Here is a 27,107-nt window from a genome sequence, read left to right on the forward strand (position 1 = left end):
CAAACGAAGATCATCCGACGCTTTTCTCGTTTGAATACATCTCGGTGGATTTGCATGGCTGGCTGATGAAGACTACATTGATCATGTACTGGAACCTCAGTCGATCGCGCATCCAGACTCCCAAAATACATCTCTATTTTTGTCCCATTTTCGTTTTCTCTTTGTTGCATAGCTGAATGTATGGGACATGTCCGATCGGGATGTCCGATCAAATAGCCTTCTCAACTGCACGATTGACTCTATTGACCCAATTTTGAGAGGTTTGCTTTTCTTTTTGGTGCAGAAGGTTATTTTCTCGTTTCTATTTCCTTTTTTGGCTGCAACATTTCAATACCAAACTCAGCATTATTCACTGTTTTCGTGTCGATACCTCTGGAATGTGAAACAATTATGGCGTGTGCTATGATTAGTTGTGTTTTACCTTTTCTTTGTTTTTGGTGAGAAAATTATATGTGGTAATATGATCGCCAGCTCCACAGACGGGACATTCCGTAAGGGGCGGGAGGGCCCTTGCTTTAGTGGGTTTTTTTCCACGACTAGGATATAGTCTAAAAGAAAGTGGCTCGGGCAACTCGTTGCCTCATTCCTCATCTGCGGCTATCGAATAGTTGTTGCCCCGGGACGTGGAAACCCACAGCGATCTCACATAACGCGATCAGGAATTTAGGTAGTGATGACACCCCCGTGGCGCAGAGAAAAGGTAGTATGTCTAGATGAGGAATGGTATTGCTCCGGTATCTCCTTGAAACTTTGAAATTTGCGGAGTACACATATCAATAATTTCCTGCAAGATATTCGCGTTTTTGTAATTCAAGTACGATGTACGGACCGGGAGTCCTCCGTAGGTATCATGCCTACACACGCGTCTCGAGTTTAGATGCAAGGTATCTGAAATTATAAGCGGCAATGACCATCAAACATAGGTTAATTTTCCCAATACAATTGTAAGTATAAGTCGTCGGCAGGACTTCTGTGCCCACGCAGAAAACTATTTGAGCGATTCCTCTGTATTCTACTGCTCTTCAGCGTATTCCGCATGGTTCCCAACGAAGGTGAACCGGTAATGGGCAACGAAACAGGAAAAGTCGAACCTTCATTGCTCAACCCGGGAAATTCCTCTGAATCTCCGAAAGGAGCGTCATCGGACAATGAAGGTCTCTGCATTCTGCCATCCGATAAGGGAGGTCTGCATCGCGCAACCACTAAAGTCCACCCCCAGACCTGGACCGAGAAGGCGATAAGCCCCACCGACCTGAGCACGTCTGAAACACGCAATCGAGATGTGTTGTTCAAAAATTTATCAGTCAGTGGGACAGGATCTGCGGTTCAGATTCAGCAGACGGTGCTTTCAGCGGCTCTTTCCCCCCTGGTGTACCCCGTGAAACGCTTCGTAAGCATTTGCGGTGAAAGGAAACAGCGCGATCGACGAACTATATTACACGGCTTCGATGGGATCGTACGCAGCGGTGAGTTGCTACTGGTGCTGGGCCGTCCAGGAAGCGGGTGTTCGACATTGTTGAAAGTGCTGTGTGGTTATCTCGATGGCCTAATTCTAGATCCTGGCAGTGAGATTCAGTACAAGGGTATACCATTTGCAACCATGATCAAACATTACCGTGGCGAGATAGTGTACAGTGCAGAGGCCGATCATCACTTCCCAAACTTGACAGTGGGTCAAACACTCGAGTTTGCGGCACATGCACGAGCACCACGCAATCGATTGGGCAGTATCAGTCGCAATCAGTATGTCGAGTCTGCCGTGAGAGGGGTCATGGACACCTTTAGCCTTTCTCACACATACAATACGAATGTAGGAAATAGCTACATCCCAGGTGTTAGTGGAGGAGAGAGAAAGCGAGTGAGGTAAGATCATTTACTAAAACCTTGAACACGACAAAGCAGTGCGGTGAGACTAACACAACAATTGGTTTGAACAGCATCGCCGAAATGGTATTATCACGGGCCTCAGTTGGGGCATGGGATAATAGCACGTGTGGTCTTGATGCAGCCACTGCAGTCGACTTTGTTCGCGCTCTCCGAACCTCCGCCAAACTTGCAGGATCCTGTCATGCAGTCGCCGCATATCAAGCGCCGGAGGCGCTATATGACACCTTTGACAAAGTAATCCTCCTCTATGAGGGCCGACAGATATACTTTGGCAGCCGCGAGGGCGCTGTCATGTACTTTGAGAAGATGGGATGGAAACGACCACTCCAACAATCGAGCGCGGATTATCTCACTGCCGTCACCAACCCCGGGGAAAGAGAATGCCGACCCGATATGGAACACACCGTCCCCCGTACACCACAGGAGTTTGAGACACACTGGAAGCAAAGCCCGGAGTACGCAAAACTACAAATTTCGATGACAGAGTACAAGGAAAACAACCCTCTGGATGGATCAGCAGAGGCTCAACTGAAGCAAACCAAGCGTCTTGAACAAGCAACCTATGTTCGGCCATCGAGTGCATTTCTTCTCTCTATGCCTATGCAAATCCGATTATGTATGGCGAGGGCATGGCAGCGGACTCGCAATGATATACCTGCCCTGGTAGCTACGGCGGTTGCTCAGATGGTGGTCTCCCTTATCATTGGGTCCTTATTTTGCAATATTCCAAATAATACAGAGGGGTTAAATCAAAGAGCGTCGGTCCTCTTTCTAGCTGTTTTGACCAACGCCTTGATCTCTTTGCTTGAGATTAATACTCTATACAGCCAACGACCAATCGTGGAGAAACAAGCCGCCTACGCCTTTGTTCACCCTTCTACAGAGGCAATCGCTGCAGTCGTCGTGGATTTCCCTGTCAAGTTTCTGCGATGTGTTCTATCAGCGATTGTTGTGTACTTTTTCGCAAATCTGCGTCGAGAGCCTGCTCAGTTCTTCATATATATTCTCTTCCAACTCACGGCAGTGATGACTATGGCCACAATGTTTCGTACGTTGGCTACTGTTACTAAAACCATCGGACAAGCGATGGCTCTGGCCGGAATCACAATTATCTGCGTCGCAGTATACACGGGATTCACGGTCCCTCAGTTCAATATGCGGCCGTGGTTCGGCTGGATCCGATGGGCCAACCCAATATTTTACGCCTTTGAGGGTATTGTGGCCAATGAATTTCACGGCCGACGTTTTCAATGCATGGAATATATCCCAGCCTCGGCTTTCCATCAAGGGCTAGCATTTACGTGTGCTTACGTGGGGTCTGTTCCAGGAGAGCGTTTTGTATCTGGGGATGCGTATATCGCAGGGAGTTATGATTACTCCTACAACCATATCTGGAGAAACTACGGCATTCTCCTGGGATTTCTGATTTTCTTCCATATTCTCTACTTTTCGCTTACAGAGCTGATTCCTGGTACCATACCTGCCCATGAGGTCTTGACTTTTCGCAGTGGTCGAGTACCTGAGATCACGAAGGGATGTGACCTGGAGACAGGCACACAACAACCACTTTCGCTGGAGTTGAAGTCACGCACGACAGAGGACCGACCGTTGGTAGGAGGCAAGAAGGATACCCTTCTTTGGAAAGGACTTAGCTACGATATTCCAATCAAAGGTGGTGAACAGCGACTTCTGGATGATGTCAGCGGTTGGGTCAAACCTGGATCACTCACTGCACTTATGGTATGTAACCTTTCAGTTGCCTTCGCGTGCGCAATTCGGAGCTCACAAATATGATGTCAATACAGGGAGTTTCGGGTGCTGGAAAGACTACCCTCATGAATGTGCTCGCCCAACGTATGAGCATTGGAGTTGTCACAGGAGATATGCTGGTCAACGGCCATGAGCCCGACGCTAGCTTTGCCCGAGAGACAGGCTATGTCCAGCAGCAAGATCTTCACGTGGAAACTTGCACCGTCCGCGAGGCTCTCCGCTTTAGTGCAACACTCCGTCAACCTCGCTCTGTCTCAATGGAAGAAAAGTACACATCCGTTGAGGATGTGATCCAATTGCTTGGGATGGACGAATTTGCAGAAGCAGTTGTTGGAAATCCAGGCGATGGGCTAAATATGGAACAAAGGAAACTTCTCAGTATTGGAGTTGAGCTGGCCGCCAAGCCTCAAATTTTGATATTCCTTGATGAACCCACAAGTGGCTTGGATTCTCGAAGTTCATGGGCCATTTGTACATTCATGAGGAAGCTTGCGGACCATGGTCAGCCCGTACTTGCCACAATCCATCAACCAAGTGCCATTTTGTTTGAACAATTCGATCGTCTACTGTTCCTCGCCAAGGGTGGAAAGACAGTCTATTTTGGAGACCTTGGTAATCAAGCTCGGATACTTTTGGAATACCTGGAAGCAAATGGAGCCCGTCCCTGTGGACCAACTGAGAACGTGAGTTTTGCCAATGCTATCTCAACCCCCTCGCCAGGTATGATTGTCAATATTTGCTAATATCTGCTTATAAAGCCTGCTGAATATATGCTCGACGTGATTGGGAATGGCACGGAAGGTCAGGCCCCCATTGACTGGGTCGGCGCTTGGAGAAAGAGTCCACAATATCAGAAAGTACTTGAAGAGATAGAGCTTCTTATCGCCTTGTCTTCCGATATAACACTGAGTGAGCCCACACAGATCGACGAATTTGCGATGCCATTTGTGACCCAGTTTTGCGAGGTCATGAAGCGCGACTTCCAACAATATTATCGCCAACCGGAATACATCTTGGCTAAATTTGGTGCTGGTGTCTTCTGTGGCTTGTTTATTGGATTCTCCTTCTGGAAATCCGATAACTCAAGCCAAGGCTTTCAGAACGTTCTCTTCAGCCTGTTTCTTCTGTGTACGATTTTCTCCACACTGGTCAATCAGTATGTTTTGCCAAGCGCCATTGTTACCAACATACCGTACTAACTAGGAACAGAATCATGCCCAAGTTTATCGCCCGCCGAGAATTATACGAATTGCGCGAGAGGCCGGCTAAAACCTATTCCTGGAAGGTGTTCATCTTATGCCAAATCCTTGTTGAGCTCCCATGGCAAGCCTTGCTAGGGGTATGTGCCTGGGCATCGTTTTATTTCTCGGTATTTGGGAACAACCAATCTCCCCAAAGACAGGTACTTGTTCTTCTATTCACCGTACAGTTTTTCGTTTTTGCATCCACATTTGCACAGCTAGTGGTAGCTGCAGTTCCCAATTTGGCCTTGGGTAGCATGCTGGCTACATTTACCTTTCTGCTATGTCTGCTATTCAATGGTATTATGCAGCCACCGAGCGCACTCCCACACTTCTGGACCTTCATGCATCGTGTCTCCCCTTTGACCTATTATGTCAGCGGGATAAGTTCGACTGCATTGCATGGCCGTCCAATCCACTGTTCCAACCGGGAGCTGAGAATTCTTAACCCTCCGGAGGGGCAGACTTGCGGTCAATACTTGCTTGAATATCTCAGAGAGGCACCCGGGAGTCTTTACAATCCGCTCTCTACCGAAAAGTGCCAGTATTGCCCCCTTCGATCGGCAGATCAGTATCTTGCGGCCCGAGAGATCTCCTGGGACGATCGTTGGAGAAACTTTGGAATCTTCTGGGCGTATATTATCTTCAACATGATCGGCGCAATCGGGCTTTACTACCTTTTCCGAGTCCTACCTTACGCAAGAAAGAATGGCGCTCGGAAATCTCGAACCTGACATTGTGAAGTCAAGACACACCGGCAATGTCGATACTTGGATTTCACTTTCAACAAACCTTCGGTCATTTTCTCATATTTCTCCTTTCTTTTCTCCTCTTGATTTTGTTACTTTAATTCATCCTAATTTCTGCTCCCAACCTACCATTTTCTCTAATCGCTAAATTGCTCACCCCAATACTTCTGACTCCCCCGCCGGGCAGCCTCACCATTCTACCTTGCGATTCACTTAATTACTCTAGTAGCAGCGAGGAAGCATCCTGAGTCTGTTAACCATTCAGAGGAAGATCTCCGTCAAAGAAATACAGGGTCTTGGCTCTTTTTTGACCCCTTCAACCCAATTACTAATAACCATGAATTGATACGGGGTGGGCTGTACTCCGTATAATTCCCCCCACTTCATTTATATCACGAGGGCCTCAACTGGATGACAAGTCTTACCTAGGTACGGAGTAGTCCAGGACGATCCATCCACAACAGGTTAAACATGTCGAATAAAAACCCTAATCGACATACAGATGTGATGTGTCCATGCATACGAGTCTGTGTGGTGGGGCTATTGACTGCCATCGATATATGTGGGCAATCGTGACCACCCCACTGTGGCGGGCTACTTAGGTACGAGCGATTTCTTTATCTTGCGACAGCTGCATGCATATTACTTACGTGGACACAAATGGATTCTTCAGCTGTTTAAGTGCGTTGGATCACGGGCTCGCTTGTAGCGGAATAGATCGCCTCCATCCGGGACGATTCGTAAAGTCGGTCACACTGATAGGTGAGCTCTCTTCTGACGATGTAACTGTACAGAAAAAGCGATCTGGGCTTTGCATTCTCTCGGGACACAGTGTCGCCCGCTACGGTATTCGTCTGTCGAAAATGTGATATGTCCATTCGGTTGTGCGTTCTCGGCAGTCCTTCCTACTTACTCGGAGATGTCGTGCAATGACATCGTAATTTCAAAGGGAACATGATATGCGTTTATGCATCTAACCTGGTTTGACGGGTGAAGTCATCCTAATTCCCGGATACCCCGCCATGGTGTATAAAGTATTTTGTAGGTCCCCGGCAGGAAGCCCTTCTCCCTTAGCTTTCATTTAGAACCAGAGATTGGACCGCGGTAAAAATGGCTACACCTAACAAGAAGAACATCCAAGGCGATATCTGGTAAGTCAATATATCTATTACGCCATACAAGGGCAGGGATATATAACTCACCCAACATGTCAGGCCTCGTCTCCCTAAGAAGCATGAGACCTTCGTCTTCTTCCGGATCACCAAGCCGGCTGAATTCAAAAAGCATTTGTCGGGGCTGGTCCCTTTACTTACTACAGCTGAAGATGCCTTCAAGATGAGAGAGGATATCTACCGCAAGAAGGCCGCTGGTACTCTCAACGGGCTCGTTAAGCTCTCGGCAATCAACGTTGCTTTCTCAGCCAAGGGTCTAGCTAAGGTATTTCAGCGAGTCTCATGCTGTGGTCATATAAATGTTAACCGCAAATAGCTTGGAGCCGAGGGATTCACTGACGAGGTCTTCAACAACGGCATGTACCAGGATCTTACATACCCAATGCCCGGTGAAGATGCAAAGCTGCACCAAGGACTTGACGACCAACATGATTGGTTCTATCAGTTCAAGCCCAGCACCGGCGGAATTGATGGCGTATTTACAGTCACTGGTGATAGCGAACAGACCATCGAGAAGACGATCAAAACATTGATCGATCCTATGTTCCAGGTTGGCAAAGGTGGTCAGAGCATGCAAAGAACCTTTTCTCAGAGTGGATTCGTCCTTGAAGATGACCGAGAACAGTGAGAGCAAGAGCCAAGATGATCTCGCGAAAATATTGCTAACCCGGGGCCTCATAGCTTTGGATGGGTGGATGGTATCTCTCAGCCCGTCGTCATGGGTCTCGACGACCTTTCGAAGAAGACGCTGAAGAATGGCATGAAGCCAATCCCCAATGGGTAATTTTCATCCAATATGACATCAAAAGTCAGGCCAGGTGCAAGTGCTGATTATGCTTTCCACAGCGTCATTCTTGTTGGAGGCGACCAAGACACCAATAGCCACCCAGCCTGGGCCAAGGATGGTAGCTTCATGGTTTTCCGCACTTATGAGCAAAAGGTTCCGGAATTTGTCACGTAAGTCGCCCCCACCATCACTTCTGTACACTCTCGTTTGGGACATGCCATGTCAGACGCTAACAGTTTGGGTCAGATGGTGCGCGGGCAATATTAAGAAATTGAGCACGAAGGCAAACGCAGACAATGGACCCCAGGCTCTGACAGAGCTCCGCCTATTCTCATCCCGTGTCATGGGACGTTGGCCTGATGGTAAGTAGAAAATCGCAGTTTGCAAGTACTCGCGAGTCCGGCAACGGATATATGATATCCCAAAGGAATCTGGGCTAACAGCAGAACTTGCAGGAGCTCCACTTGAGCTCTACGGAGACAAAGACCCCAACGAGTCGCTTCACCACGATCCACTCATCAACAACCAGATGCTGAAGGAAAAGTGGGCCAAGGAAGGCAAAGACGAGAAGGAAGAGTTCAAGAAGAGGGAAGAGCGAAATCACACCGACGATTTCAGTTACAAGCCAGAGGATCAGACTCGATGCCCTTATGCCTCGCACATTCGCAAGTGCGGACCTCGCGATGACCACCCACCCCACCCAAAGCACCTCATGCTCCGTCGAGGTATTCCATACGGCCCTCTAACCCACAACGATGAGAAGCGCGGTGGTGTCTCACAGCATGACCGCGGACTGCTCTTCGTCTCCTACCAGAGTAGCATCACCAATGGATTCCGTACTGTCCAGAAAGGTGAGTTAGTGCTCTATAATGGGACGAAACATTGCTGACAACCTTCCCCAGACTGGGCAAACACCGAAGGTGGCCCTGAGGATAGAACCAAGGAGTGTGGAGGCGCGCAAGGCCAGGGAATCGATCCCATCATTGGCCAGCTTCCCCCTGATTATCGTGACAGAGAGGAGCCTACTCTTTACGATCACCCCGCACCAGTTATCAATATGCCCGATGTCGAGAAGCCTGTCCCCAAGCAGAACGATCACTTCATCCCCATCGGACGCTGGGTCATCCCCCGCGGAGGCGAGTACTTCTTCACTCCCTCAATCTCGGGTATGCGGGATACTCTGTGCAAGGCTTGAGGACTTGACGACGTTCTTTCCCACTCAACAGCCATTTCAACGGCGCTCTTCTCTCATTAACCGTCTCGACAAACAATTGGACTGGTGTTCCGCTCCCTCATGATTAGTTACGTTATATTAGGAATTCCTTCTCGAATCCCAGATATTCTTAGTATCTCTGCTGAAGTTCGGTACTATGCCAACCCAATTTGCGATTTTTCGCCTAGTTTATCAATCGTTGTTTTACCAAGTATTCCCAGATGGAACCAGTTCACTTTTCAGATCAGTATTCTCCTTGACGTTCGTGGTTTCTATTCATAAACAAAAGTTGATGCCTCAAAAGTCAGGCCGATAACGTTTTTGATGATTTGCTCGGCTTGTCCAAAGAATCGATCCCTCTTATCTTTGCTCTATCTTGTTATATGGCTTTGTTCGTACAGCGAAAATCCTTTCCTGGCCTAGCTTTTCTGTTATTGAAGGAATTTCGGAGTACAACTCTGATAGACCTGTCTCTGTATTGAACCTAACCGACCCTGGAATGCTAAATACCAGTATCCGACAATGTTTCACCCTAAATATTCAAGCTTTATGTGTGAAGAACAGAAAATAACCTTGAAACTAAGAAATAAAAGGTTTGGACGGAGCCTTGGTTGGGGATGACAATACGTGTAATACATGTGACACAAGGGAAGCATTTTTTCGTTTTGCTGTTATGTTACGTGTTTTATTTCAGTACACCGTATTTAATACGGCACGGCACGTCCCGTCAAGGTCGATGTGATGGATTCCAGCGCTAACACTCGGTCCTTCGTATACCCCGTACATGTCTGAGGAATGCACCAGAGACTCCTTGCTTCGCGATGTTGCATGACATGAGTGGAGCTGGGGACTCAATAACTTATACTCCGTCAGTCTCAGTGCTGATCCACGTTGTCGTCAACAATCCAACATGATGGAGCTATCCAGGAGTTGATCGTCAGACTATCTTTCTTGAATACGGAGTACGGACTGCAGAGCTCCTCTACTGTTATGCAGGACTGTCGATGTACTTCGACAACGGGGCTGCTAGGTTCTGACTATCACTTTCTTTTTCCCGAACTTACATTCTTCGATAGTCGCAAATCCCATGCAACTTGCATGGTTCACCAGCCACCAACAGCATAGAGACATGAGGTTTGATATAAAGACTGTTCCTTCGAGCTTCAAACTCGAATACACCATTCACTCCTGGCTCTAATTGCGCAATTTCATCCACATTCTTCGTATCTCAACACAATTTCGTGAACCAATCCCTCAAAATGCAATTCTACTCTCTACTCATTGCTACCCTTGCGCTGGCCATCGGTGTCCATGCCATTCCCCAAGATGCGGATGACTCTACCTGCCTCCGTCTCTGCAGGGATGAGCCCGTCGATTGTCCTGACAACTGGAAGTCTGCTCAAATCACATCGGACGGCCAGGTTAGTTTTCCTAATATGTAGCTCCACTGGCTGTATATACTCCCGGGAGTATGCATTTGCTGATTATCACAGGACTGCTGGACCTGCTGCGCCGAGTGATTTCTCAAGCAGAGCACATGAACATATGACAAATTGGAGGAATGGATAGATATGGTGGTTTCTCTTCTGCTTTACTTGCTGTGAATTGGGGTCATGCGGCGGGCACTCTAATTTCCAGGCTGTTGCCACGCTTTCTAGTTAGTTTAGCTGTTCTTCATAAGTAGAGAATTCGATATTCTCCTTCTCTCACATCTCTATGTATAGTTACGATAGAATGTTCATTGTAGCCGACTAGTCTCTTTGCATCATGCAATAGTCGAGATAGCTCACCATACCTGGCTAGATTCAACTTGTATGGCTAAATAGACCGATTTTCCTCAAATTATTATTTGGATCCATACAAAATACTCCTAACATAGGATCAAACTGTGGTTTGGAAACACGTATCAAATGCAACAGGTAGAGCCCCATCGGTGCTGGTGCCATCCTTTCTTGTTAGATTGACAGCTATTGGAAGCATTCGTATCCTGCGCAAAACGCTGCCCGTACTGTTGTGTCTCAGGTCAAAGTCCCGATTGACCCAATGTTGTTAGATAGTTACTAATTCAGATTGGTCTTTCGATAATATCCGTATCTACACCGTATACGGATTACACAGTGTGAAGCCAGGATCGGCATACATAGATGTGCATGTATTCGGTACTGATCGACGTTGAGATTGACGGTGTGATCAACCTTGGAAGGTTGCAAGACAGGTGGATCCATGCATCCGAGTCCGAGCAGCTAACCCTCTTCAGGCGGTACATAGCTGATACAAATGGGCCCCCCATTTAGTTGCAACTATACGGAGTACGGAGTACTCAGTACCCTGTACACTGATCTGGGATTGACAATGCAAGGAGAGACACTGCCAAGTAAATCGATCTTCAAGATTCGTCCAAATCGGAAATAACTAAGACACGATCCATGGGAGTTATAACAATGCGCCCGAGAGACTTGGTGTATTGATTGATGTCTTTATCCTTCAGAACAGTTAGTTGTTCTCTTACATATGATCTGCGCGCAGTAGATATTAAAATACCTATGCAATGTGAGCTTTGGGTCCACAGTTCCAGTCAAATGGGACCGACTGGAATCTATATGTAGATCTCAGCCAGCCACTGCTCAATAAATTATGCACCTGCCCTTCTACGGGACTAATGCACCTGGACTGTACTCCGTAAAAAGCCCAATATTACAACCTCAAAGTTTACATCAGGATAGAGCACTACGGTGTACTCCGTAGTAATCATCGAGTTCTACATTGGCAAGGCGGGTCCTCTGTACGGAGTACAGAGGACATATTCCTCCGCCCAGCATACCAAACAGACATTTGAAATACGTATTCCAGTCCACCCTTACAGAGAACATCGAAGGCTGGGGTTCCATAGCCGTGACGCAGCGTAGCGCCAAACATCGCTCCCTTCAACCTAGTTCTTTACATAAGATAGGCAGTGATCAGTACCATTTCTACCAGCGCTAGGAATCTCATGCGTTATCTTGAATCAGTAACTGTCCCCTCGTCCATTTAAATTTATGGCTGGACCTATTCTCTCCTGAAACCGTTCCCCTTTTCCTTTGACCTGTGCTCACAATGGCGATTGACACGTTGCCATTATTGGCTAAATTGGAGCCTGTGAGCCTAATTGGCTTGGTGGTACTGTCGGGATTATTTTTCTTGTTGACTTCCGCTCGCAAGTCCGAGCTACCTCTTGTAAATGGAAAGCGACCTTTTGAATTTGGAATCGCTAAAGCCCGGCAACGGTATCTGAAGAATGCGCATAATTTGATCACTTCTGGTCTAGCAAAGGTATTTTGAGTAGGCAATATCAGTAGCTTGTTAACGTGCTAACGCTGGGATATAGGCCGGAGCGTTCCGAATCGTGACGGAAAACGGTACTAGGACTATCTTGTCACCCAACTATGCTGATGATATTCGGAGCCATCGTGATCTGAGCTTGAGTGCTGCCTTGGTCAAAGAACATCATGTCAACATCGCGGGATTTGATGCCGTAAAGGTTACCGTGACGTCTGATATCATCCAGGATACCGTCCGAACGAAACTCACTCAGAACCTCTGTATGAAAATTAAAGGCTTCATTCCGATAGAGAAACCCACTAACGTAACTAGTGAATATTACCGAGCCCATGTCAGAGGAGGCCACTATCCTGCTGAAAGAACAATGGACTGACAGCCCTGGTAAGTGGTTCTGCGAAGATAATGCCTTGTTATACCCGACTGACTTCGCATTTCAGAATGGCATGATGTCCCATTGCGACCAAAGACTTTGGGAATTGTCGCCCAACTCTCTTCCAGAGTCTTCCTGGGCGACAAGGTTTGCCGTAACCCGGATTGGCTGCGACTCACCGTCAACTACACTGTGGACTCTCTGATGGCCGCTGCCGAGCTCCGCCTGTGGCCCGAAATGCTGCGTCCCTTTGCTGCTAGATTCCTACCCAAGTGCCAGAAGATCCGAAAGCAACTCCAGGAAGCTCGGGATATTATTCAGCCAGTCATTGACGAGCGACGGTTGGCCCAGGAGGCCGCCATCAAGCAAGGAAAGCCCCAGGAACGTTACCATGACGCCATTCAATGGCTCGCAGAGAATACTAAGGACCGCTCTTTTGAACCTGCGGCTATGCAATTGGCGCTTTCCACTGCGGCTATCCACACCACGACGGACCTGCTTACTCAGACCATCCTTGACCTTTGCGGACGAGAGGAACTTGTTCAAGAACTTCGGGAAGAGATCATCTCTGTATTCAAAGATGGGAGCTGGAATAAGAGTACCATGTACAAACTCAAGTTGATGGACAGCGTGGTCAAGGAGTCCCAGCGTGTCAAGCCTATGGCGATCGGTAAGCAACTTCTTCCACTTCCACTTCGAGAGATCCACAAACTAATAAAATTTCCGATAGCCAAAATGGCACGTTATGCCGAGGAGGACGTCACGCTTTCTGATGGAACCATTATTCCCAAGGGTGAAATCATTCTTGTTTCCTGTAGTAAGATGTGGGATGAGAGTGTCTACCCTGATCCCCACACCTTCGATCCCCATCGGTTCCTAAAGATGCGCCAACAAGGCTCAGACCAAGAGAGTTTCGCCCAGCTCGTGTCTCCATCCCCCGAGCACATGGGATTCGGCTTTGGAAAGCACGCTTGCCCAGGTCGATTCTTTGCTGCGGCCGAGCTGAAGGTTGCTCTGTGCCATATCATTATGAAGTACGACTTCAAGGTGGCAGAGGGTTGTAAGCCACAAGTATTGAAGTCCGGAATGAGACTCGCAGCAGATCCGTTTGCCAGGATCGCCATCAGAAGAAGAGCGGAGGAGATTACCCTGTAAGGCTTTCGCCGCGATATCGTGTGGAATGAATTATTTGCTTCGCAATTTCAAAGTTCTTGTCGCAACGACCTATTTCTTTATTTGGGTTTTTTCATTTAACAGAAGCATAGATGAAAGACTGAAGGCATGAAGAATAAAATCGACCCAGTAAACAATAAGCGCGGGTCTTGAACACAGGTGGCCTGCTTGATTGGGATCGTTTCCAGGCTTCCCAGTCTCCGTCCGCGTTTGGAACCCTTTCAGACAATAATCGCAGCTATACAAAAGAACGGCCCGTTCGTATTCGGGATGCGTCGAGTAAAACGCAGAACAGTATGTTGTTCCATACTCTTCAATTCACCCTTCCCTTCTAAACGGCGAGTCTGATGCCAGCATAGCAATTTTGAGCGATTGAAGCGGCAAGTACCATTTCCACATCCAGGTACCCCATAGGTAAAAGGATAGACCAGGGCAAGAATGGCGGGATCGGGCACGTCAAGGATCGACCTGCTTTTCTTTATATTTTCTTTTGTCTTGTTTGCGCGGCTGGGTTGTGGCCTTAGATTTCGGACGATCAGTCCTCGAATGTGCACTGGAGGTTCATGGACACCTCGAGGACTGCTCTACAGGGTGTATTTGTACACTGAAGGTGCACCATCATCAGTTCGCGTCAAAGGTGGGTTTGGGATGTTATTCAGAATAGGAACAAGTGTGTAAAAAGCGCTATATCAAGTTAATGCAAATATTGTTCTCATCACGTCGATCCATACCATACATATGTTCCATCACAAGCGGCTCTACATCTTGATCTGTGCGGAGTCACGTCAGTGGAACGCTCTTTCTAGGACGTTGGATTGTGGAGGCAAGAACGTCGTGTCATGAGCTGAAATACAAGGAGGTAGGTGATAGCCTGCGCATATAAAATTAATAGGATATAAGTGTTGTGAATCAAGTGCGCGGGTTGACATGGCCGAGGCCGGGTGCCCGAGAAGTGCAGCAAAGTTGTCTTTTTGGGATCCTCGCGTTAGGATAGAAGCTTGAAGGGTCCGGATGAATTCAAACATGATTCAAGGGAAGACAGATCACTAAAGAGCGCCGGGGAAGGCTGCCATTGAGACGAAGCAAAGTGATATTGGAAACCGACATCCCTGAGGTAGGTGAGGTAGGTGAGGTAGGTCATGAATTTTCATTATCTGGGAAGTCCCAGGTGCTTCCTGACTAAATAATACTTGGGATACTGAAACAATATGAGCATGCATGACGAAGTGCATGTCTAATGTGAGGAGCCCATTACTCCTGAGCACACTTCCATTCCTTGTCAAGGTTGTCGCCAATAGCATCCTCAGCCTCCTGCTCAAGCTCGCGCCGGGAGAGATTGGAACGCTTGGAGAGCTTCGACTTCGATTCCTCCCGGGAAAGCTCGACTGTGGTTCAAACGATGTTAGTCGTCGGTAAAGAGTAAAAGGAAGAGAAACCTTACCATGAAGGAAGACGGCAGCCTTCTTGCCTGAGAACATAGCGTGAGGGACGTTGGTGCTGCCGTCACTGTTGGCATCACCGACTGCAAAGACGCCAGTCTCACTGGTGCGCATACCACTGGTGACATTGATCTTGTTGTCGACGATCTGCAGGTTCATCTTGGCCGGAAGGGAAGAGGTCTGTTCAGTAGGGAAGTTGACAATCAAAGCATTGCGCTCGACGGGCTCGCCGGTGGTGAAGTGAAGACGGAACTTGTCGAATTGGGCATGAGCATTCTCATCCCGATTCTTGCCGCCGTCCTGGAGACGCTCAATGGAAGAAATGGTGCGGTTGTCGATGGTGGTGTTCCAAGCGGCAAGCTGCTCTTTCCAGTCAGGAACCTTGGCAGATGCGCGAGCTTCGCCTTCAGCAGTCTGCGAGCCGTTCACAAAGGCAATGATATCGTCATACAGAGTGTGAGTCTCCAAGACGTTGCTCAGCATATCACTGATATCGCCGATCATTCCGAATGGCTGATCCCGATGTTCAAATCCGTCGCACCAGGGGCACCAGAAGATACCCTTGCCCCATCCCTCCTGAAGGCCCGGAGTTGCAGGAAGAACATCACGCACACCAGTGCCAAGGACGATCTTGCGAGCCGTATAGTTCTTCCCCTGGCTGTCGGTCACAGTGAAGGAAGAGAAATCTCCCTGCCCAAGAGGAACAATTGATTCCACAGTCTCATTGGTTATGTGGGCAGTATCATACTTCAAGATCTGCTCACGCGCAAGAGTCCGGAAAGCAGCTGGTGGAGTGCCTGAGGAAAAGGGGTCAGCCAAAATCCTTGGCTAGATCGGAATTATCTTGGAATATGGATCTTACCATCGTTACCAATCACATCGTGCATTTCACGGGTGGGAGCATTGCGGTACTCCTCGCTGTCGATCAACAGAGCGGTTCTGCGGACACGAGCAACACCACTGAGGGCACTCAGTCCCGCAGGACCGCCACCAACCACGATAACGTCATAATCGGTGGTGGGCACTTCTACCGCAGTGGCGCATGCCAGCAGAGAGACGAAGGCCGATGCGAAAGTTGCCTTGCTGAAAACCATCGTGCAGGATAGATGCGAGTGCTCAGGTATGCGAATGTGTCACCCGAGGGGCGGTCGAGACGAGACCTTTTATAAGCGTCCGCAACGCGACTCCCATTCTGGCACAGAATGGTGGAACGCCATAACAATAGTCAGCTAGAAGAGCGCATGTGGAGCCACTAGTAGAGAGCATGCAGCTCGAGCTGAAGAGATCGCCGAGATCGTCAGGGATCAGGAGCCCCTTGCGTGAGTGCTCATTTTGAGATTGCGAGCGTGGAGTTTTGCAAAGCTCTATATTGCATGGAGTACCTTCGTACTCCGCACAGAGCAAGGCCTCACGAGCTGTAGAGAACTTCGCCAAACCTTGTGAGGAAGCAACGATTCACCTGTTCTTCCATATCGTTTGACACCTTTACCGCCTCCATTTTCCATTTGTACCGCCTTTGGTGGTATAACCTTGTTCCTTCTGCCGGCAGAATACATCTTAGTAAGGGTTGGATGCTCCAGCGGGACCGCCGACGGGACCTCCGGAGGGCTTGGACTCCCCGTGGATCTCTCCCAAGACCCACGAACTGTCGCCCCTGGAATGGTTATCGATTCCAATTTCAGCTCATAGGCACGGAGTAGTCCGTGACAAATGTCGGGTGGATGCTACGTTCGGTGAATCTCACTATCACATTTGTTGTGCCTTGCATTGCAGATGGTTCTCCATTGGTCGATGCCGATTGGCATGAGGAAAACTATGCCTGTCCTCCGGTAACCCCTCCAATTGAAATTAATCCCAATGCCTTGATAATCTGCACCCATGTACTACGCACGGAGTACTCCGTAGCTATTCAGGACTGTAACATCGGGGGCCCGGCCCTCTTCGGTCGATTGTTTGTTCCAATGACCTGTCGAGTACGGCACAGAGCACCATTGGAACAGCGGGCAAATTGTTTGATCCACAGGGGATGTCCACTGAATGCATGATCTTCTATCATGGAGCAGCCCGATCGATCACAGAAACCCCCGATTATCTGGTCTGCAAGTAAGCTCACCACAAGAAGATCGGTGGCCCTTGCGTTTCTTCATATATGTTAACATTTTTGCAGAAAGCAAGGATATTCTGACCTCAATGGTAGCCCATGCCTGTGGTCTCGAGGGTAGGTACTCCGTACCTAGGTATGAGACTGGAACCCAAATTGCATGAAATGCTGGGTCCGATACCTCTTTGTGAAGATGTGTCGCATTGGGAACGGTAGATTTGCTAACATAAGTATGTTGTTTCTACGGAGTAACTGACCTTCCATGACCACATGATATAGCCAAAATGCTAACTTCGGTATAAGGTCGTTTTCATGAGATGCTACCAGATCCGCTTTGAGATGTAGATAGACAACACAGATCTTGGTACAATGAAACAAGCGATCAGTTGCACGGCCCATCTATTTGCAAGGGGAATAAATGTTGAATTAAAGAAGCCTTTGGGGTACAGACGCAATCATCAGCCATGATAGACCATACGCAAGCAGGCTTTTGGAATCGGGATATGGCCTGGCGTCGATAGATTAAAAGCCTCAAAGAAAGAGTTGATCTGCATATGTTGCTGGTTAAAATTACAATTGCATCATTTTCGCTCAGCTGCATGCAGTGTCAATTAAGATAATCGCTTTGGCAGACTCAGCGACGTCGCCTGGCCAAGTTCCAAGGTTGTATACACCCATCAAAGACCATACCGTGGCCGCAAACGAATCTTAATGGAGCAAATACAAGTTGTGTACAATTGGAAAATAGATCCATTGCGCTAGCTCAAAACTTCCTAATTTCCAGCTAGCGACATCATGGACCACGAGAAACACCTGGTCATTCCCAGCCCTGGGTCCCCGAGGAGATCAATCACAACAAGGTCGCGACCCTGCCATTGGGATAGCCATAAGGAACCACATTTATACGTCGACGAGATTATTGAAGATATTGCTCGGAAATCCTCGCTTCCAGGTAAAATTTTCATGCCAGAGGGACCAGGAATTTTGAGCACCTTCAGAGAGCTTCCACTGTTCCGGAAACAGATAAAAGGCACTTACTCGCAGAAATCGGCCCGAACCAGAAGATCGGGACGAAGCAGACTAGGTATACTGAGAGCGCATCGAACACTCGCAGGTCTCCGCCACATAATTAGGAAAAGACTAAGAGAATAGATCCCCTAAAAAAGAGCCCAAGAAAGAGGATGAGCCGAGTAACAGGTTGGCAAAAGAGTCGAAGCGACAAATTTGGTTTCCAGACCCTTCGATGCGCATGGGGCGGACAGACAGCAACGAATAGCCTATCACTGGAGACAAGACCTGCAGGAGACCCGTCCAAGTCAAATTTCTGAAACACGAGACCGACATGTTCCCGGATAAATAAACTCCAATGAAATCTGCGGCCAGCCAGGATGGATCCAAAGAGACCAAAAGAGGAAATAGCCGAAGGCAAGCATTTCATCAAACCATTGAGGCCATCGTCCTTCGGCAGTCAGTGGATCCCAGAAAGATCAATCCCAGATCGTGAAGCCCGAGGATACACCGAGTGGGAAAAACGATCGGAGCGATGCCCATTGAGCCCCTGTCGCTGGGAACACATCCAACGGAGCAGGTATATGCTGTGACTGCGCTCACGGATTGATTCTATACCAATGATATGATGGATCGAGATAGCCATCTCATGGGCAAAAGCCTTTGTCCACACTGATGACGAAACCGGGTGAATAGTGGGAGATGAAAAGGCTTGATGCAGCGGAACTTCCCAAGACACTCTACGAAAAGCCAGTGCTAAGTCCAAAGGTAAGTATAGCCTTCAAGGCCCTCAAATCTAATAGAATCTAGAAAATGTACACACACCTCCGAGTTCATTGTTATCATTACAAGTCTTCCTGGTCGTCGAGGAGCAACACTTTGAGCTTCTCCAACTTATCTTCGCAGTTCACTTCCATTTGCATCACCACATCAACGGCATCCTTGTTGGTGATGAGCAGTTGAGAAACCAGCCAAAAATTATAAGCATTTTTGTAGAATCCCATCGAAGCCCACTCGGCGTTTGATACTCGATTGCGCATTGCAATCCAGTAATCTCGCCAGCGAGACAGGGCAATGCGGATGGCAATGAGAATGGAATCTTCGGGAAGTTGAGCGGCGTTTTTTGACCTATCTTGGGAGGTCTGACTGGGTTGTCTAATATGACCCTTGCGTATGAACGGACCGAGAAGTGTCATGTGCGTATTAATAAATGAATAAAGAACTAGGAAGCTAGTCAGCGGATTAAAAGCCTAACTATTATCAATTGGGTAGAGGGACATACTGTGTATCAAGATAAACATGTCTAAGGTCGTGAGGTCCATGGTATCAGACTCGGGTGCTTCTGCAAACAAATTTTCAAAAGCCTCTGAAATTTGGAGATCCCGTGAAAAGCGGAAGTTTGGCTCCGAAAATGGGTGTTCGGAGAAGAAAAGAGATTCATCGCAGGGAAGATCGCATTCCATTTCCGTTAATGTGAGGCGACAGGGGTAGTTTTGATAGAAAAAGAACGCGCAGTCAAGGAGGGAAATGATAGACATAGTCCTGGAAGATATTAGAAAAGCAGGTCTAACTAAAAAGACAAAAAGCACGTACCTGATCCGACACTCTTTTTGAATCCACAACTCCTCAATTTGCCCATCGTTGGGAAGGTGGCGGGCTTTGACAAGTTCCATTCGCCGTGCAACTTTCACAATCTCACCAAACCGATTTTCTATTGCGCGGTTGCGAGCTATGTGGTTCCCTGACCAGTACTGGACGATGACCATGATGAACCCGGCCTGCAAGTTCTGGAACCTGGCCCAATCCGTGGGTTCTTCATCGCGGCACGGATCACCAGAGAAGACAATGCACATCTCACTTTCTGCCAAGAATACCTCATTTGAAAAGACGAACAACTCTGCAAAATCTAAGACTCTCTTAGCCAGCTCTGCTTCCCTTGTGTCGGTACTGTAAATTGCACCCATAAAGCTTACCGCCGCAAGCAAGGATGGAGGAATTGTCTCCGGATCAAACGAGTTTTCAAGCATTGCACAACTGGGTTGCCAATACTTGAAATAGAGCGTGATGAATTTTCTTATACGCGCAGTTGTCAATAGAAAGTGCAGGTGCGCAGATACTTCCTCCTGCGCTTTGGGTTCTAGGACCTGTCGGATTCTTGCTAATATTGATTGAACTAACGCTGCCGCGAATGGCCGCTCTGATTCCAGACTTCGTTCAAAAATGGGTGGATCTCCAGGCAATGCGACAGGATTATTTTGCTCCGAGGGGCTCATTGTCTGGTAGGCTATATCGTTCGAATGACATGAGGACTCCATTGGGTGCTGCCCATCACCAAATGGGCCATTGAAGAACCATAGTGATGTTGCCTGAAAGAATTGGGGTATAGGATGGTCAGAATTAATGACTCCGGAGCTGTATGCTGATCGACCACCGTCGATGTTGGATGGCGCCTCCATGCGCTGCACTTCCTCAAAGCCATTTCGATTGTGGTAGTTGAGACTAAGCGTACGATCACTTCGGGGAGGAAGTCGAAAGGTTTCTGTGAAACTGTCCGTACCGCCGTTAAGTAGGAACTTGATCGATCCTCGATGCGATGATGCCTGCTCAGAGCTTCCAGGTTTCAACGATGTTTCTGTAAGCAGCATATGAGCTTTGCGTCGAATCGAATTGATTCAAGGCTTACTTTACCTTCTTGAATCCCATGATGGCTTGACCCTGTCGTCTGCTGATTATTGCACACAAGGTTCCTTTTCTGACATGCTCCGCAAGGGCTTTGTCCGTCACATCGGAGCTTCATGGAAGTACACTGTTCGACCAAAAATAATGAGCATGGTAACGTTTGAAATGGTATAGAGGACTAACTGATTGACATGCATGCCGCCGCCTGCCCCTCTGACCGGTTTCGGGAATGTCGCGGTCCCCGCGTCTAGCGCAAGTGGTGTAATGGTCACGGAGATTATCACTCCAGCCCAGATGTTAGTCTCAAAATTCCAAATCCAATCCTTACCCAATCCAACTTACCAGCGTGCGAAAGAGGTATTGCAGAACAGGCAGGAGTAGGGTTTGTCGCCGGAATCTGTTGAGACTCAGTATGAGACATGGATAGCTGCAGGACGAGGATACACACGGCGTAAATGGTGACGTTTGAGGTGATCGATGCGCGTGAAACCCCGCTGGCAGATATTGCAGCGGAAATGCTTGTCTGTCGGCTTCATGGCGGGCCATCGGGGGGGATATCCGGGGTAACGACAGAAGCAGCGAGTCTGGGGATGGAAAGAATGGGGTACCCGTATTGCGACCGGGGTGTGGGAGCTGGATGTACTTTTGGTAGCTGAGTAGCGCGGGCAGATACTTGGCAAAATTACTGCCGCGGTATAATACGGTCACGCTCCCGACACTCTCGGCATTGAAAGGGGGATTTTCCGAGGCCCGGTCTGTTTACTGCCGACGTACTTGAAGCCCTCCCACCTGGGATTTGCACATGTCTTCATGGAGTGCAACGAGAAACCTGTGATCTTTTGGTCGGAACTACAACAATGAATTTGACAGGAACTCACATCCCTGCCCACAGTGACTCGACCAATTTCAGTTCCGCCCTTGTACCAGCTGCGACATTTGGTGCTGAACACCGTGTGGGCGAAATATTGATCACTGTATTTTGAGAAACACCTGACCGATTGTTGGCGGACACTCATAGTCCGAATGTTGTCCCACTGCATCTCGATCACGCATTCCGTGACATACCCCAATGCTTCCTCGATGAGGAGGGGAGAATTACCCTCTCCCTGCGCCGCGTTCAGTCCGAGTAAAATGAAATAGTTTGGAAAGCTATCAGTGGCGACAATGAGATACGTCTCCGAGGTTTCTTCATATCTTTTCGCAAGGGTCGGCCTTCTCGGCCCTTGATCGTGACCCGAGGAGTATATGATGGGTCAGACCCAGTCGCACAAACGATCAGGTTGCCATGTCTATGCTGTTCATGGTCTCCCTTGAAGCTTTCGATGTCTTCAGTTGAAAAGCGAACTACTCATGACCAATCCGAATGCGTTTCCCTTAAGGCACCAGGGAGAGCTTCATTCTCCCGGTTTGCGTATCGTAACGCAGATCCTCTTTTGCTAACCAGGGCACAGTTCCCCGGCTTCCGGGTATACGTAAAAGTTTCATTTCGTACTATCATCAATTTGCTCCTCTTTCCTTTGTTTCTAGTTCTCTGGGTCTTGTTGATCTAAATCATATGTAGGATTACAACTACCGAGAGGCTTGTGTACGGGTAAATATTGCTATGTTCGATATTTCTGAAGACTTAGCGTAGAACCCTATCTAGGAGTCGGGCCCTTCAGAACATCAAAGACACAGAAACACAGATGCTTAAGATAATTTGACCTATTATGACATAGTCCACTCCAAATCAATAACAAAAACATGTTCCCATTCCTGAGATATCATGAAGTACCGGTTCCGTGACCTCTGCCCCCCGTTTCTTGCTTCCCTTGTGGTCCAAAGCTCCTTCCTAACCTGAGCAAAGGCCGTAGTAGATATTTTCGTTCAGAGCTTGGTGATCTCCTCATGGTTCTGGATAGCGTCGGTGAGTCGTTCGTAAATCTCTCGCACACCATTGAACCCAACATATCCGCACGACCCGCTTTCCAAATGATTGAATAAAGCACCAAGAGACACGAAATATTTGTCACATCCTCCGTCCATCTTGAGGCAGTGATAGATTTCCTCCTCATGGACCGGCGAATTGACGTGTGCGTTCAAAGCATTGGCCGAGTGGAATTCACCTTTGCACAGGTAACACTCCCAGAACGTCCCATTGAAGGCACTACGGGGAGCAAAGTAGCGCCGCTTTCGTTCTTTGCATGATGTAACCTGGCTATTTGTGATGATGCCTTCCGGGTCGAGTTCCTTGATCGTGTTGTACAGTTTGGCGCGGTTCAAGTCAGCTTCCGGGCACGAACCATATTCGAGGTGATGAGTAACGCCACTCGCAGTGACAAAGGACTCGTCGCAGAACTGGCAGGTAAACGTATAGCCACGATGTGTACCAGAATTCAAATGCTATTGATTTATGGACGGGTTAGTCAACATATGGACCTTTTTCAGACTGCAGATTAGGGACTGCCTTGGTAACTTGGCCGTCCCACATACCTGGCGCAGACAACACTCATTGATGAAATCTTGCTGACATTCCCCACAGTAATTGGCATGATGCCCCGTCGCTTCCATATGCTTATCGGCGTCATCCTCTGTCCAGAACATCCGTGAACATGTATCACATGGGACACTTGGCTGCCGGTGACCTTTGGCATTCATATGCTGGTTTACAGCATGCTGAGACAAAAACGTGCGGCTGCAGGTGTCGCACTCATAGGATGAGCTCCGATGATTCGTCGCGTTCATGTGCTGATCGCAGCTTTGCTGGGTGCGAAACTTTCGATCACACGTCTCGCATTCCACCCAGTGATCGTAACGGTCCATATGATCATCGCAGTCATCTTGGTCGCTGAACTCACAGTCACAGAGGCCACAGTCGTACATTTTGGTTAAATCTCGCGAGCCAAAATAACTTATGGTGTGACAAGAGGGTTGGCAGAATAGTGGTTGTATGAGAGCAAGTGTGATGTGGAAGGGCGAGATTGAAAATGGAAGGTGGTAATGTCGAGGAAGCACAAGGTAAAGGTCTCCGTTGACCATCAAACAACAGTCAACACAACACGGAGACAAAGGTCAGACGAAACTAGTCTCTCCACTACCAGCCTAGACAGTTACGCCTCGAAGTCGTACCTCGGTATGCTTTTCCCAGCACATCTTCTGAAGTCTCCAGTTGGAAAGTGAAGTTCTGCCATTCGGGTTTCCAAATTCGGAAATATTTCGAACACACTGATAATAATTGAACCGTCCCCTCCAACCTCCAACATGTATTCAGCCTCCATGGGAATCCTATTCCAGAAGTCGAAGGTCACCAACCAAGCGTACCTCCTTAGTCCATCAAATGAAAGGACCCAATTGCCCAACAGCACCCTACCTATTAACGAGGGCAGTTATCGAGAATATCTATTCTCTAGCATCTGGATCGACTTAGCAGTCGCAATCCAACATAAAGGAGAGACAAGGAGGCGAGAATACTTGCTACGGGACTTGGCTCCCCACTATACTAGTTAGGGCCGTCGATCCCATTCAACTGCTTTTGCTTGACAACCAACTCCCTCCATGTTTCGGCATATGTGCGGACATATCTCGAGATAGGGGTCACTATTCTCCACAAGGTAGGCGGAGCTCACCTCCATGTCTATATTTATATATGCCCCGCCCATTCAATACCTCAGTATCTACCTGATTGCCTACATGTAGTCTTGAACACATAGGAGTACCAATACCTCAACTACATCAACAGATCGAAGAACCCTGGTGACACCAACCAGGGCCACTTCAAATATGGCACATCATTAATTAGCTTTTATATACAGGAATATGTATTGTAAGTGGTTGAACACAATGAAAAACTCCTAATCCCATGCATCATTGACGATCTTTCGAATCCATACTCAACAACTCCAAGTCGCTACCCGTCGGCAATTGCGGCTCGTAGTTGACAGAGTAGGTGACAGACTTGTTAATCCTGCTTTCGCTCTCTGTTGACTTTTGATGAAAGTATTCCTGCGCGCGAGATGAATTGGTGCGGTAGCCCGAACCTCCAAGTAATTTGGGGAAATAACGCCCAATGAGGGCTCTGAATGCCGGTAGACAAGCGCACATGATAGAGATCTCGGACTCGATGACGGTCCAGTGGATAAGCGGGTATAAGCCGAAGGTCTGATTTGCTCCCCAACGGTGGTTCCAAAAGACGACGACTCGGATGATTGCAATGATTGTCAGCCTGCGATAATGGTTATTATAAGGCCAAAGGAGTAGGATACAGGTAATCACTTACACAGAACCCACGATAAACATCAATGAGACGGTCAGTTTCTTGCGCAGGGGTAACTGCAGTTGGACGACTTCATACACCGGCATCACAACCATGATAAAGTCGACGAAGATATTCACGAGACAGTTGACGAGAATGGAGTCAATGAAATTGATGCACGTTCCAGGCTCCTCATTCATCCAGCCGAGCCACGTCAGGCGGGTTGGCAAGCAACGGAAAGAGTCCACCAGAGCCCAGGTGATACCGATGGCAGCGTTGACACCGATGAGCACATATGAAAGGTACCGGAAGGGGCGTGATTGGAAGATGCGGAGGAGGAAGAGGCAGACGGAGATCTTGGCGAGGGAAATTTGGACCTTATACATGATGGCCAAAGCTTGGAAATACTGCGTTGGTTAGTTTCTTAGTAGGGCGTGGGAGGAGGGGGGAAGAGACTGTAATGTACCTTGTAGAATAATGTGATTGTGGGAAAGGGAACATCCCAAATGTTTCGACCAAAGCCACAGCGAATCACTGATTTGTTAGTCCTAGATTCTCCAAAACAAAGAAAGAAACATCGTAGTAGGCGCTGGCTTACTGTAGATATTCAACACATAAATGGCGACCCCCATGATCTGTCATACGTTAGTACGGCCTAAGTGAACATCGGAGAATGACACTGACATATGAGACGATGATGGTATAATCGTCCAATCCCCATCCACCAGCCAGGCCGGTACTCTTAGCGAACATTCGCGCAAGAAAGAAAAATGTCCCCAGAATTAAAGGAATGACAGTTGAGGCCTGGATCTCTGCAGGGCCTCGGAGTGTTGGAATATCACATTCGTTTTCGTGCAAACGTTTTGTAGCTAGAGTAGAGGAGTCAGAGTAAATTCAAGTAGATCTAACGCAAGAAGTACTTACTGAAAAAGTCCTTTACGGAGCAGTTTCTTTCAACACACGCCAACAGTTTGGTGGGACGTGAGCTACTGGCACAGAAACATGACGTACCGTTGGTCAATGAGCAATCGGAGGAAAACAGCTGTTCGTCACATTTCACCTGGACGATCTTGATTAGCAAAGGACCAAGCTTCTCGTAAAGATGTACTTACAGCGCATGATGGGAAATCTGTTGCATTCCAGCCCACTGCATGACTCCCTACCACTAGCAGTGCCAGCACAGCTAAAATGGAACGTGATATCCTCATTATGGTGACCAAACTACTAAAAAGGAGAGACTAAACAACACCATTTAGGTGGAATAAAAAGCAGGAAAGTTGTATCCATTTGAAGCAGCACCGGGCTTTGTTTCGGAGTCCAAGAAAGGGTCGCCTTGAGCAGCGTGGAGCCTTCCTCTAGTTAAGAATACGGAGTATAATGACCTACGCCGGTGTCGGTAGGAGGCTAATATATTTCATACGACGGCGCTTACAGATCTTGAGGCGATCATGATCTGGCTATCATGATTGGATGTTGGAAAATAGTGGCTCCAGTCTAGATGCTGGATAAGTGAAAAGAGCCTGGTATTAGCGCGCACTACGAGCACAGAAGTGGATGGATTTCCCGTGATATCCAGTTCGAGGATCGGGGACCACGCGACCGAACCCAAAGAACAGATCTGTCGCCAGTGCCAACCATGGAAACGCCTTAAATAGTGCATGTAATTTTAGCGGAGACATCATGACCGACTTCCGCGGAGTTGATTATTCTTGATTAGGCAGGGATCGATGATCGACATGAAACGCCCTGCTCCAGAACTTTATATAGCGTCAAATGGCGGCTGTGGTTATGCGAGCTAATGAGACTAATGACGGATGTGATTAAGATCGGCCTTCTATATTAAACCGCAACGTGTACTCCGTACGGAGGATCAGGTGCATCAATATATCAGTGTAGATCTAGACGATCCCCGGCTGGGCATACAAGATGTTGTTCATAATCAAGATATTCAAGATCGACTACATATCAT

At 48.0% G+C, this 27,107-nt stretch overlaps 8 protein-coding genes across 8 annotated transcripts; 4 read left to right on the plus strand and 4 right to left on the minus strand.

Annotated features, from left to right (window-relative positions):
- Positions 1-1,036: 1,036 nt before the first annotated feature.
- Positions 1,037-5,632, plus strand: N7457_002604 (uncharacterized protein; the record flags this gene model as incomplete). Its single annotated transcript, XM_057173650.1, has 5 exons — positions 1,037-1,863; positions 1,938-3,627; positions 3,693-4,340; positions 4,416-4,813; positions 4,867-5,632. The coding sequence occupies 5 exons, from the start codon at positions 1,037-1,039 to the stop codon at positions 5,630-5,632; spliced, it is 4,329 nt and encodes a 1,442-aa protein (XP_057033801.1).
- A 1,125-nt stretch (positions 5,633-6,757) lies between these two features.
- N7457_002605 (Dyp-type peroxidase) lies at positions 6,758-8,801 on the plus strand (the record flags this gene model as incomplete). The annotated part of the gene is made up of 8 exons (XM_057173651.1): positions 6,758-6,798; positions 6,862-7,084; positions 7,136-7,443; positions 7,501-7,599; positions 7,666-7,776; positions 7,853-7,968; positions 8,062-8,457; positions 8,509-8,801. 8 exons carry the CDS (start codon positions 6,758-6,760, stop codon positions 8,799-8,801), a joined length of 1,587 nt encoding a protein of 528 aa, XP_057033802.1.
- A 1,277-nt stretch (positions 8,802-10,078) lies between these two features.
- On the plus strand, positions 10,079-10,339 carry N7457_002606 (uncharacterized protein; the record flags this gene model as incomplete). Its single annotated transcript, XM_057173652.1, has 2 exons — positions 10,079-10,240; positions 10,313-10,339. 2 exons carry the CDS (start codon positions 10,079-10,081, stop codon positions 10,337-10,339), a joined length of 189 nt encoding a protein of 62 aa, XP_057033803.1.
- A 1,573-nt stretch (positions 10,340-11,912) lies between these two features.
- N7457_002607 (cytochrome P450) lies at positions 11,913-13,662 on the plus strand (the record flags this gene model as incomplete). Its single annotated transcript, XM_057173653.1, has 5 exons — positions 11,913-12,128; positions 12,184-12,397; positions 12,450-12,518; positions 12,575-13,177; positions 13,238-13,662. The coding sequence occupies 5 exons, from the start codon at positions 11,913-11,915 to the stop codon at positions 13,660-13,662; spliced, it is 1,527 nt and encodes a 508-aa protein (XP_057033804.1).
- Positions 13,663-14,931: 1,269 nt separating this feature from the next.
- N7457_002608 (NAD(P)/FAD-dependent oxidoreductase) lies at positions 14,932-16,213 on the minus strand (the record flags this gene model as incomplete). The annotated part of the gene is made up of 3 exons (XM_057173654.1): positions 14,932-15,065; positions 15,122-15,916; positions 15,982-16,213. The coding sequence occupies 3 exons, from the start codon at positions 16,211-16,213 to the stop codon at positions 14,932-14,934; spliced, it is 1,161 nt and encodes a 386-aa protein (XP_057033805.1).
- Positions 16,214-19,073: 2,860 nt separating this feature from the next.
- N7457_002609 (uncharacterized protein) lies at positions 19,074-21,443 on the minus strand (the record flags this gene model as incomplete). Its single annotated transcript, XM_057173655.1, has 6 exons — positions 19,074-19,450; positions 19,511-19,770; positions 19,822-20,860; positions 21,126-21,190; positions 21,250-21,304; positions 21,356-21,443. The coding sequence occupies 6 exons, from the start codon at positions 21,441-21,443 to the stop codon at positions 19,074-19,076; spliced, it is 1,884 nt and encodes a 627-aa protein (XP_057033806.1).
- A 1,330-nt stretch (positions 21,444-22,773) lies between these two features.
- Positions 22,774-23,769, minus strand: N7457_002610 (Zinc finger C2H2; the record flags this gene model as incomplete). Its single annotated transcript, XM_057173656.1, has 2 exons — positions 22,774-23,289; positions 23,380-23,769. The coding sequence occupies 2 exons, from the start codon at positions 23,767-23,769 to the stop codon at positions 22,774-22,776; spliced, it is 906 nt and encodes a 301-aa protein (XP_057033807.1).
- Positions 23,770-24,750: 981 nt separating this feature from the next.
- On the minus strand, positions 24,751-26,346 carry N7457_002611 (CFEM domain-containing protein; the record flags this gene model as incomplete). Its single annotated transcript, XM_057173657.1, has 7 exons — positions 24,751-25,108; positions 25,163-25,545; positions 25,605-25,672; positions 25,737-25,773; positions 25,823-26,007; positions 26,063-26,198; positions 26,251-26,346. The coding sequence occupies 7 exons, from the start codon at positions 26,344-26,346 to the stop codon at positions 24,751-24,753; spliced, it is 1,263 nt and encodes a 420-aa protein (XP_057033808.1).
- Between the last annotated feature and the right edge of the window lie 761 nt (positions 26,347-27,107).

The sequence above is a fragment of the Penicillium paradoxum genome (genome assembly GCF_028828445.1).
Source record: "Penicillium paradoxum strain IBT 22861 chromosome Unknown utg000003l_segment0_segment0, whole genome shotgun sequence".
Lineage (NCBI taxonomy): Eukaryota > Fungi > Ascomycota > Eurotiomycetes > Eurotiales > Aspergillaceae > Penicillium > Penicillium paradoxum.